The sequence below is a fragment of the Atheta coriaria genome, unplaced genomic scaffold (assembly GCF_025399875.1).
Source record: "Atheta coriaria isolate IRGN ID8LTWV9N9 unplaced genomic scaffold, Caltech_Dcor_3.1 hic_scaffold_7_pilon, whole genome shotgun sequence".
Lineage (NCBI taxonomy): Eukaryota > Metazoa > Arthropoda > Insecta > Coleoptera > Staphylinidae > Dalotia > Dalotia coriaria.
The window spans coordinates 10496255-10508646 of NW_027045449.1; the positions used below are offsets into that span (position 1 = coordinate 10496255).

General features: G+C 35.0%; 5 protein-coding genes across 5 annotated transcripts; 1 reads left to right on the plus strand and 4 right to left on the minus strand.

The window, feature by feature from the left end:
- The first annotated feature begins 50 nt into the window (after positions 1–50).
- LOC135796728 (E3 ubiquitin-protein ligase TRAIP-like) lies at positions 51–1895 on the plus strand. Its single transcript, XM_065308857.1, has 4 exons — positions 51–659; positions 715–975; positions 1031–1352; positions 1407–1895. The coding sequence occupies exons 1-4, from the start codon at positions 331–333 to the stop codon at positions 1779–1781; spliced, it is 1287 nt and encodes a 428-aa protein (XP_065164929.1). The 5' UTR covers positions 51–330; the 3' UTR covers positions 1782–1895.
- Positions 1790–2572, minus strand: LOC135796732 (transmembrane protein 242). Its single transcript, XM_065308861.1, has 3 exons — positions 2388–2572; positions 2079–2317; positions 1790–2023 (listed from the first exon to the last, which is right to left on the minus strand). The coding sequence occupies exons 1-3, from the start codon at positions 2440–2442 to the stop codon at positions 1880–1882; spliced, it is 438 nt and encodes a 145-aa protein (XP_065164933.1). The 5' UTR covers positions 2443–2572; the 3' UTR covers positions 1790–1879.
- On the minus strand, positions 2564–4544 carry Dus3 (Dihydrouridine synthase 3). The gene is made up of 2 exons (XM_065308853.1): positions 4397–4544; positions 2564–4333 (listed from the first exon to the last, which is right to left on the minus strand). Exons 1-2 carry the CDS (start codon positions 4429–4431, stop codon positions 2584–2586), a joined length of 1785 nt encoding a protein of 594 aa, XP_065164925.1. The 5' UTR covers positions 4432–4544; the 3' UTR covers positions 2564–2583.
- A 58-nt stretch (positions 4545–4602) lies between these two features.
- On the minus strand, positions 4603–6052 carry LOC135796729 (uncharacterized). The gene is made up of 4 exons (XM_065308858.1): positions 5737–6052; positions 5419–5671; positions 5114–5356; positions 4603–5052 (listed from the first exon to the last, which is right to left on the minus strand). The coding sequence occupies exons 1-4, from the start codon at positions 5885–5887 to the stop codon at positions 4632–4634; spliced, it is 1068 nt and encodes a 355-aa protein (XP_065164930.1). The 5' UTR covers positions 5888–6052; the 3' UTR covers positions 4603–4631.
- A 154-nt stretch (positions 6053–6206) lies between these two features.
- LOC135796726 (uncharacterized) lies at positions 6207–12261 on the minus strand. Its single transcript, XM_065308854.1, has 3 exons — positions 11763–12261; positions 10489–11707; positions 6207–6370 (listed from the first exon to the last, which is right to left on the minus strand). The coding sequence occupies exons 1-3, from the start codon at positions 12199–12201 to the stop codon at positions 6352–6354; spliced, it is 1677 nt and encodes a 558-aa protein (XP_065164926.1). The 5' UTR covers positions 12202–12261; the 3' UTR covers positions 6207–6351.
- Between the last annotated feature and the right edge of the window lie 131 nt (positions 12262–12392).

The following is a 12392-nucleotide window of genomic DNA, read 5'->3' on the forward strand; positions in this document are numbered from 1 at the left end:
AAACATCGCATAAACAGGGCAATTACAAATCGCCAATGTTGCCAGTAATTCTAGAAGATTTGAATTGATATTTATACAATTACAAACACATCCATGGAGTCTAAATACACGAAAATATAATAAAAATTAACGTATTTCTTAAAGAAAACTAACAATGCCGATAAATATAAGCTGTAAATGTTCAAATTCTTTATTTTTGTCTACTACGTTGTAAATACATCGACAAACTTCGCAGTTTGCGTCAAATATTTGCCGCCTCTATTGAAAATATAACCTCAGATACAAAAAGATAGATTTTCATAGAGATTGATAAGTTTTTTAGCTGAAAAAATGAATGCAAACTGCATAATTTGTTCGGATTTGTTTCAACCAAGATCAGAGATTTATGCTACATCATGTGGACATTTATTTCATTTCTTCTGCTTGATTCAATGGATTGAAAGGTCCAAAACATGTCCGCAATGTCGCCATAAAGAAACAGAGCGGAGTATTCACAAAGTGTATTTCAATATTCTAGCAACGGAAAATGTCCCTGAAGATATTGTTACACTCCAAGCAAAGGTTGATAATGAAAACTTTCAACTGAAGATTAATGAGAAGAAGTTGAAGAACTTGAAAGAGGATTATACAAAGAATAAAATCAATAGTAAAACTTTAGGGTATGTACAAAAACACTTAATATTCACATAAATATAGTGTATAATAATGTTTTAGTGATCTTGCAATTATATTACAAGAAAAAAAGCAAGCCAACATTCAATCAATGAGAGAATTAAAGGAACAACTTCATTATTATAGAGAAAAAATTAAAGATAAAGAAAAATATGCACAGGAAGTCATCAGATTGAGGACACAAATAGACAACATGCACAATTTAAAAATGGTTATTGATGGATCTGAAGAAGAAGTCAAAGATATTCTCAGGACTTGTAGGGATCCTCAAACTTTACGCATATTTGTTTCAATTTTGCAAAAGTAAAACATTCTCTAATTTTGTCTTTAAACTTTAAATTATCAATGATATTTTAAGGGAACTTATTGAAGGAGATCGAAAAATGCACAAGTTAAGTGCACAACTTAGACTAAACAAAAGTGATTTGCAGCAGAAAAAAGCAGAGGAATATGTATTAAAGAAGAAGTATGAAGACTTGAAAAAATCCCAAGAGGAACATAAAAAATGCCCACAGAAAATAGCAGCTTTAAAAGAACAACTCGCGAGTCTCCTGGAAAATAACACAGAAGTAAATCCAAATGATTCAATTAATCGCGCAGTTTTTGAAAGCCCAGCGCCGCTGCGGCCGAATTTTAATGAAGCTTGTGTTGATCTTACCGCTTTGGACTCACCAACAGTGGTATGTTTCTATTCCCCTTAAAAATTGTATTCAAAACATGATTTTTATTCACAGACTGAACGTGTAGCACAAATAAAAGCATCAGATTCGCCATACTTGGCTGTAAAACCAATGGTAGGCAACCAATTTGGCCATTTACTGCAAGCTAAGTTCAAAATACCGAAAAAAGGCGCATCGGCAGCTTCAACGAATGACACCGCTGAGAAATATTCAATCTACAGTAAGAAACTTGCAGTTGCACCCAGTAAAGGTGAGTATAGTTACAACGGGCTGGGTGGACACAGTAAACAAGATTTATTCCCACAACCCAAAGCTAGTTCTAGTAGTAATAACTCTTCCATGAAGAGGAATAAAATCGTATCAAATTCAAAGTTTAAAAATTTAAATCCTAATGCTGTTTCTGCTTTTCATCTATTGTCAAAGAAATAGTGTGGAGATTCTGATTGTGTTTTCCTATATTAATTTTTATTTTACAAAAGAATTTGCCTATATCATATTGTTTACACTATAATAAAGCGTAGCTCTTGCTACTTCTTATCTTTATCACCTTTCAATGTTGAAAGATACTCCATGAGGTCATTTAGTCCTTCAAATTCAGTCCTACCTTGGGGTGGATTGTTTTTTGGTATTCTTGGCAGTACTGAACCGATTTTATACCTAAATTCTTTAAGCTAAAACAAATTGTTTGGTTGTATTATGTATAAATGTATATTTTTGTACACCAACATCATTTGCACCAGATAATTTCCATATTCCATAGAATAACAATCCACAACCAGTGAATGCATAGAATGTGCCCCAACCTAATGCTCTGAGAGCTAACATAGCTCCAGTTTCACGCATTTCTAGCGTTGGTACAACGCCTTTATTGAAGTATTTTGGATCGGATTTCTTTGCTGATGCTAACGTTGAGCCAAAACCTATCACTGCAGACATTCCAGCAACACTAGCCAGGAATAAACTGGCTAAAATGTTGAAACAAGGGTTGATTCACTGATATAATCATAGTTTATGTATTACAAGTTATTAATTTACCTCTGGTGCGAAATTTCTTGTCTTCATCTTCTTTTGTCACGATATTTTCATTCATGATTCCTCGAGAATCGAATGGAATCAAAACTTTATGGATGAATTTATTTCCTAACCTCACACATTACCTCGCTCGATATTTTATTGTCTTTTCAAAGGTTTCTTGATTAAAACAATAAACGCAATGTTAACAGTCAAGTCTTTATTTATAAGAATTAGCTTTGTGCTTCGGTAGAAATTGAAAATTGTCTGGTACAGGCCCCAGCAGCATTTCACTGATTTTAATCCAATCAGTAGCGGCTGAACTTGCCATTAAAGTTTCCATATCATCTCTACCTTTGTAATATGGCGGTCTATCGTTGATTTTCTGTGGTGGGCATTCTAACAAACCCACAGGAACATACCTATATAAAAATGACAACCATTCCAATAGGAAGCGACGAGTATTCTCAACGCCTCTATTATCAGAACCCCAATGTTCCAAACCGTAGTTAACATATTTCTTTAAAAGATCAAATCGTTCACTACTGCTAATATCCCAAACTTTCTGCTCTTTGATTTCGTTGAAAATCCACGGTTTAATCAACGCGCCACGGCCAATCATCACACCAGAAATTGCCGGGGCAGTTTCTTTTGCTAATTTATAATCTTCATAACTCATAATATCGCCATTTCCAAAGAGAGGCATATCACCAGCGGCTTCAGCACATTGCTGAACATATTGCCAATCGGCAGAACGCGTATATCTCTGCTCTCTAGACCTACCATGAATTGTAACTGCTGATACACCCCATTCTTTAAACTGTGGCACCAAGTTATGCGCAACGTTTTCTTTCGAATAAACCCCAGTGCGCGTTTTAATCGTAAGCGGAATTTTCATAATTTTGTTTAAATTCCGCACGCAGAGTTCGAGAATTCGCGTGCGGTGTAACAACGCGCAACCACCACCTTCACGGTAAACTAAATCTATAGGACAACCTAAGTTTAAGTCAACAAAGTCAATATTACACTCCTGATCGAGGACCTGAGCACATTTCGTGAGCATATGCGGATTGTTGCCGCAGATTTGCACGCCGAATAAATCTTCGGTGTGATGGCGTTTAACTAGAGCCCACTCAGGTGTTGAGCCTTGAAGTATACTCTTGGCCATTGCCATCTCACCACAAGTGATATCAACGCCAAATTCCTTACAAATTCTTCTAAATGGCAGATTTCCTACAGTTGTCAATGGAGATAAATATAACTTATCTTTGAAGCAAATCTTTTTCTTTTCTCTTTCAAGCAGAGCAATGACATCTTCATCAGTGACCACACCTGATCCTGCAGATTGTTCAGTCGCTGTTTCTTCTTTGGATTCTGTAGTATTAGTAATACCATTGGTTTGGTTTCTTTTTTTGAGTTTATCGTGATGTTGAACTAACTTCTCACTCAAATCAAAGTTGTATTTCTTTCTTCTCAATGCAAAAAGTAAATCCAAACTGGCTGCATTGGATGTTTGCTTTTGTATGTCAAATATCTTCATCTTTTCCTCATCTTTAATGTTATTACCCTCCTGATCAAGATGGCACTTAGCAAATCGACAAGCAATTCCTCTATTGCAGTAACCAAAAGTGTTGAACACATGACAATTATCTCCAATATCTGCTGGTCTTACTTTCATATACTCTGATATTTCATGTATCTTTGGACATTTTGGTCTTTTGCATTCTTGTGCTACACCTGTTTCCAACGATGTAAGCAAATAATTACAGGCTTCATTGGAATAATCAGCTTTATGAGTGTGTTTTCTTGCTTTGTTCTGTCCCTTCAACTTTTTCTGATTATACTTTGATTTCTTTTCATCAGGACCATCTTCTGCTCCATTTGATATATCAGTGTCATCTAATTTACGTTTATCTCTATCAGAGACACAGTCAAGATTCAATTCTCTTGTATGTTCGGGCAGAACAAATCTAAAAGTGTAAATATTTTGATTTAATCAATTATCACATGAAATTTCTATTAAATAAACTTACTCTGGTTTTATTTTACACACACCAGCGTCCGACATTTCATTTATTAGTATACTATTACTAAAATAAGTTGAAAATCGTTAACTAGAGCCTTAACCTGAATTAATTCACGTGTTGAGACCTGTCAAGGAAAACTGTTTGGAGTAGGAGAAGAAATTTCAACAAATTTTTATATTTGTGAAAACATTAAAAAATAAACTGATCATCACTGCTTTACAATGGTTTTAATACAGCGTAATTATATACCTTGGTTAGCTAAATTACAATCAAATGACTGGTCTTCTCGTTCATGCAGAATCAAATCCAAATTCACTGGACAGCAACAGTAATTACTCATGCCGTTGATCTGATGATGATTCAACACCAGACCTTTACCTTCCTCGCATAATTTTCGAAAGTCTTCATTCACTGACAGCAATGGTCCAAAATATTTCACTCTTACACTCTGAATTGGTGAAGATATAGCAATCGTGTAGCTATAATTACCAATTACATTGGAGGTAACATAGAAGAAAACTCGTTCAGGGGATCGGAAGTGTGAATGATTATAGGTATCTGACTTTTCTTCGTAATTTCCACATGGCATCTTGGCAGCAATCACTATGAAAAATGGCTGTTGGGAATTTTGTTGAATGCGGGACAGTTTAGAATATGTCGACCTGTAAATTTTTCAAAAAACAAAAATAATCATCAGTAATCTGTTGTTTTTTATGTTTTTACCTGTCTTGCAATCCACTTTCGTCATCTGCAAGATTCTTCCTAACTTCAGAGCGTAAATTGATAAGCAGCAGGCATAAATTTCGAGTTTTATTACGGAGATCTTTAAAGTTAAACTCAAGACAATTTCGCATCTCCAATTCGGTGACAATTGTGGTAACTTGTTTGTGTTCATGATAGAAATGTGCTCCCAGCAAGGAAACAGCTATTGTTTTTCTACAATCATATTGTGGACAAACAATCGGCCTACAAATTAAATTTATAAAATGTTTAGTTAAGGAATAAATTCATAAATTTGTATTCAATACTTTCTTGAACTTGAAGTGAAATTCAGCAGACTTGGTTTGTAAATTGTCGCTAAACTGATCAGAGAGTTGTGCTTATCGATGGTGTTCTGTTGGTATGAGCTTGGATTCGGAAACATGGTTTTATTCCGCGGTGCAGAACCACCAAGTTCTTGATCAGGTTCAAGAAATATTTTCTGGTCAATGTATTGATTTGTTGCTTGTGATTTGCTTTCCGCAGGTGCCAAATCGTTTGGAACAATGTTATAATTACTGCCTATTAAAGAGAATTTGTTTGTAATTAGTACAAAAGAGTGTAAGTAATAATATTGTGTGTATTACCTGAAGTCATTTTTTGGTAACATTGTCTACACATGTAATGCCCATGGTAGCAGGCATACATGGCACTCAAACGAAATGTTTTTCTGCATTTGTGGCACATGTATTGTGTTCTGGGAGGATGATGATGGCTGCTACCGGCTACTCTGTCCATTGATGTAATTTTTTCCCGAGTTTATTTTTTAACGTAAACAATTTTGACAATTTATTCAAAAAGGATAATTTAATGACAGGTATTGTTTAAATGACGTTTTGGGTTGAATTGTTTTGCGAAAAGTGAATTTTTCTCTTACTTATAACCTAATTCCAAGATGGTTTTTGCGCATAACCTCAAAAATTCATTTTTACTTATTTCTTTTCTTTTTCGAAGACTTTCTTGATGGTGGCAGCCTCAAAAATGGCTGATCTTTCATCCTCTCAGCTTTACTCTGCAACATCTCACCAGTAGCAGGAAAATGACTAACAAGTTTCTCCCAGGATTCATACTCCAATTCCAAAATGGTGGATTGTATACGACATGTATACGTATTCCTCGCTTGCTTCTCATGATTCAAACCCAACAGGAAGCAGAAACAATCTTCCGGTTGTAATAAATACAGATAATTCTCAATAATGTCATCATCCTCTTCCAATACCACTATACAACCATGCAAAAGAAAAAACATGCATTTGCGTGTATCATATTTATGAATCACTTCATAGCCTTTGGGTAAATCCACCAGTTTGAAACCTCTGCCAACCTGCCTCAGGAAATCCGGATGACAATGTTTAAATATCGGATGCCGGGTTAAATACGACCCGAAGGATGTGTTCAACACTAATTCCAATAAATATATCGGCGTTGATGGTGTTTTCAACGCACGAATGCTGTGATTCTTATCTCGGCCATACACAAATCTAGCATTTTGTAAAACACGATTTTTTATATGATTTGTATAGGATTTAGTCTTTTCTAACATATTATGAAACATGATGGCTCCTACGAAAGCATTACGCGAGTATAAATCATAAACAACTCCGTAAAAATGACAAACGACGATTAATTGCAATGAAAAACACATGAAAATAAAAACACTGAATACAACATGTCTGATTACAGATTCTGTTTCATTATAGGCAGATTGTTCAAGGACGATTGTCTCAGACACAAATCTAAAATACATCATGAAAATTTTCAGCTTCTTCATCGGTGGTAATGTGCGTAAAAATTTAATTTCAGCCATGTCTAAATCCCTCCGTTTTTGTATTGAAAATATATGATCATCAGCCAAGTGCATATCTAACAAAATAAAAAACATCGTGGCGAAAAACGCGAAAAACACAACTTCATACCAAATGATAGCTGCTTTACGAAAAATCATCCATAAATCTTTCAGGTAACTTGTTCCGAGGAAGTTATATTCTCTTACAATGTAAAACACACGCAGAATGCGATTGGTACGCAACCAACTATACATCAAATTATTCTCAGCGTTAATTCCACTAAAAAATATCACCAGATCAATTGGTAGCACTGTAAGGAAGTCAATCACAACAAACAATTTTCTTCCATTAACGGAATAGATATCTTTTATACTTATACACCAATAACCTAATTCATTCCGGACTGGTGTCAAGTATTTAATCACAACCGCCAAAAGATGTATGAAATCATTAATATATAAATATCCCAAGAAATAAATATGCGTCTCACCGGTTGCGATTTGATACAGATTTAATAGTGTACCAAAATAACACACTGTTGTTAAGTGAATAAATGTCGCATAATTAAATATGCGAAGTTTAATTTCTTGTCGAACACTTAAATGTTCAAATTTCGCGAAGGTTTTTGCTTTACTCTTGATAAAACATTGATTTTTCTTCGCGCTTTTAATGAAATTATTTTGTACTTTCGGGAAAAACTTCAAAATGTCATATAACTGCGCTGATTTTATGCATAAAAACTGCGTGTTGCATCTTGCCGTCGCCGTGATACTCTGACGAGTTTCATGACGTTCAAGAAGATTACCAAAAATAGATCCTGGTAATAATGTTGTAATATTTTGTTTGTCAGTACCGGCAATATCAATTACACCACGATACACAAAATAAACCATCGAATCAACATCGTACATTGAAATAATTTTCCCGTGCGTTGGACACACTTTACATTTAGTTTCAAGAAATAAATTCTTATAAAAATTGATTAAATTACGATAATCCGATGTGAAACTATTGAAACGTATGAAAGGATCACCAAACACATGAAATAATAAATCTCGTTTTAAAGATACATCCATGTGATACAAAACACTGTCGATATTAATTTGTTCAACCCAATTCCAATGCAGATCTAAATAATCAGCAACATGGCGTTGTAATGTATTAGTCATATGATGCGATTTCATAAACCGCATTAATTTACAGAACTCTGTACTTGTTCTATTCGAAAACAACTGATTTGATGAATATGCATTGAATGTCCTGCCAAGACAAAACGCACGCCAGAATATACTCATTGATAAAACAACGCAGAAAATTCCTTCAATATAATCTTCTTTTAAAATAGACCAAGTTTTTATGTTTTGCGCACCTATTCCTGTCAAATCTGAAGTTGTCATATAAATCAAGGTTAGGTAATACGTCGCTGCATTCGTGCCATTCAACAGCGGACATTTGAGGTTATAAATCGTGGATTCTTTGCAATGTAACTCAAAAACAAGCGTGGACATAGACACAACTATTATGGTTTTCAAATAAATCACATCAAGAATAGACAATAAATAATTCTTTGAATAAGAATATTTTCTGAAACCAACTAGGCGATACAATTGAATCATGCGCAGTGCACGAATCAAACTTCTGAATATAGTAAAATCACTATAAAACTGCAAAGGTAATACACTGATCAAATCAATAAGAAACGACCCGTAGAAGTAATGTTTAGCTGTATATAAAGGGTGTTTCACTAAAATTCCATCTTTATTATAATAACAAACATGAAATCTTAAATAAATATCAAAAAAACCTATCAAATCAAAAACCAGTGCGTAAAATTCAATTTGTCGTTGAATATACGAAGGAATAAGATAAATAATAATCCCTGTACATAAACAAGCAATGCGGAATTTTTCCCATATGAGTAGATATTTCCCTTCCGGGTGAAATGTCAGTCTTAGTAAGAAAAACCTAACAAAAGAGAAAAACCCTAGATTATCAAACGGTGGAAAATAATCGTAGGCATCATACGAATCACGATACATTACACATTTAAACGGAAAAAATGAATCTACTTCAGGGTTTCGACTAACCTCAATCACAACCACAGGTTTACCATAAATAATACTAGTGAGACTGTTACTGAGTTCCGCTCGGTAGTTATTTAGGGTTTTCTGAAAGGTAACATTCGTTGTTGGGAATAGTGCAAGCAGTTCAATGAATTTGACGTAGGGAATTGAAACGATGACAGCGTTACTAAACGCAACGTAGTTGCGTGCGGTTGGCAGCCCTAGCATAACCTCCAAACAGTTTAAATCTTGCCCGCGGGACACTTTCTGCACTCTAGACAACTCCACACTACAAACTTGTCCTGTGATTAATATATTAAAGTTTTTACTTACAACACCACGTGTTAATATAAGTGCGTTTTCATAAAAAGTTTCCACATTGGAACACGCGGCTAGTTCTTTAACTAAATCCCTAGGAAATTTTTCGAAAAACTGTGATTGGTTGATGTAATCCAAGAGATTTTCAGGTTTTATCAAGTGTTGCATATAATTAGGGAATTGAAAGAAGCGTTTTTCATGGTGTTTCATCTGTAAGTAGTTATAATCATTGATAAACAAGGCTAGGAATGAATGTAAACGCCAGGTGAGTGAAATATTCCGTTTTCGCACAGGCGCAGAATGCATGAATTTGTTGGTTATGTTCAAAGCATTAGTTATATGTATAGAATCAGTTCGGAATAGATGAAAACTACTTGCAATCACCGCACTGATAATACAACTTAAAATATGTTTCGGTAACATGTGAAAATAATAAAAATTTGGTTCTTTGAATGATTGTTCCGGGGCTGTTAACAACGCACTATGAGACAGGATATAATCATAACCTAAATATTTTTTATAAGCAATACCAGCATTAAACCACAATAATCCACAAACACCTACCCAACATATAACTTGTTTAAACATTAATCTATTCACTACATTAGTCTCTATATGATCATACACAGCCCAAACACGCCAGAGACGCAGATGGACAATACTGATTTTATTTAATTGAACATATAAACCTCTTACAGATGCTATGCTCAAAACTATCGAGATGAGATCCAGGATGAAGGTGACATCTTTACATCGTGAAATGAACACCACCCACATGTTTCTTGAAGTGTTTAACCTCACAGGCGTCATACAAAGTAAGATAATTTCGATTATCATTAATAATATACACAAACAATGAATCAATGTAAGTGAAATCATCGGCCCAACAACATTTGTATACGCAATGATTAGAAATGTAGCTATGGAGACGCAAAACACGAATTTCCAGGTTAATTGCAACAGGGGTGAGTCTGGATGGAAAACCCAAAGGCATGAAGACTTAATAAACACCAGATCGTTGTATTGGGTATCACGTGATTTGATGCATAAGGAATTTAGATTCATTTTTGTAAAAATCAAATCATTGAGGTTATCTTTTTCGAAATACTGCTGCAGATAGATATTTGTTATTTTATGATCGCCTGGATTCTCAGCGGTTAAACTCAGCAACCTGTGAAGTTCACGTTTGCTCCAGATCATTGTCTTCTCGACAGATCTAGGTTCCACTTCCTGTTTGATTGTTTTCAGGACAAACGCTTGATCAATTTTTGTCTGGACATAATTACAACACAGTCGGTATTCTTTGGGGAAATATCTTGCCAGGTCACAAAAATCTTTTGTTTGTAATTCATAAATTTCACAGTTTGACCCCGTGCGGAAATTAGAGTTGGATTTATAAGGATGTATGAGGACCATTGCACCCACACAGCTCCCAGCTGTAAGTTTTAGTATAGGTGTTGATCCATCTTCACTGGATAAAAGATGAACTTCACCGGAAGCGATGTAAATCATGAATACTTTCCTTTCTGTGCTTTTATAGAGATCTACACCTTTGAGATACATTTTTGGGGTTATCATCTGTGCCAAAAATCGTAACACGTGATATCCTAGATCTCGTAACATCGGACAATGTTGTAATGCGTATAGATTACGATCGTAATGCATGGCTATAAATGTGGTATTGCAATATATATTATCAGCAACTGCAGCTTCCATGAACATGAAATCCGCGCGTGTATCCCATGTCATTTTTAAATATTCTAAGACTTGAGTTGCGTTTTCTCTGGAGATGCCATACCGTGAGGAAATCATTGTTTGGAAAGATTTCACATGTGACATGTAGGAATATTTCGCTGTGTTGTTTAATATGTATGTAAACATGATTAAACATATTGCCGGTATGTATAACCATTGATTCAATAGGAATGTTGTGCAGATGATTGGTAGCTCCATCTGGATGACACTGAATGTCTCAGGGGTTTTGCACAAAGTGTTTTTGAATTCCATCCAGTCTACTTGGTCAGGATTGGAGGTGTCTATGCCGTTTATGGTGAAAACTAACAGGGAGCTTGATATTCTCAAGCAGACTGTGAGAACTATTAATTCTATTACGCGCCATTTTATAGGTGCTTCCAATCGGAGGCCATCGTACAAAAATTCATAAAATAATCGTACGATTAGTAAACATGATTTACACCGGATGAATACTTGCAATGCGGTGTTATCAGGCGTTGACATAATGTAAGTAACCGGGAATATAGCGATGAAGTCGATTATGAATACCCAGACGGGTTTTGCGACTGGGTTAGGGACTATGACACGCGTTTGTACGAGGTGTTGCATAAGAAAACTCATCACAAAGTCAATCACGTAAGTTATATGTAAAGATACTAAAAGTTTTCAGTAAATAATTTGAGGTTTGAATAAAATATAAAATTGACTTACGGTTTATGCAACCCAATAGGTTTGAACTGAAGAAGTTAATCGGTGATATTGCCATGAATAAAATGATGAGGACGATTATTCCTCGCATGAAGATGTACCAGAATGGGTCTGATGTGAATGCACATTTTCGTTGGAAGACTGTAGGGTGTTCGATGTCTTCGACGTAGGTTATACGTTTGTTGTATTTGAATTTTTTCTTTCGTAGAAAGTCTAAGCGACTTGGTTCTGGGATGTACAAGGGAAGTTGGAGAGTCTGTGTTCGACGAATTAATGTATCGAAGTATAGGGAGATTTTTGTGCTGCGTTTGACGTCGACTGCTTCGATACCAGGTACTCTTGATAACAGACGTGATCGGACATTGAGGGATGTTTTGTCTAATTTTGGTAGGTCGGAAGTCTCTATTATCACTGATTTTATTTTCCGGAAGTTTCCAGACATTTTGGATGAGTGACTGTGTTTTGTCAGAAATTTTTGACAGAATTTGTAAGAATGCAGTTGTTTTATGATTTATTTTTCTAATATTTGACGTGTGAAATTTTAAATTGTAAATTATGATTTCGTTGTCTTAAAAAGGTTTAAATATTTATTTTAGCTGTTTTAAACATTTTGCAGAAAAAAACACAATAATT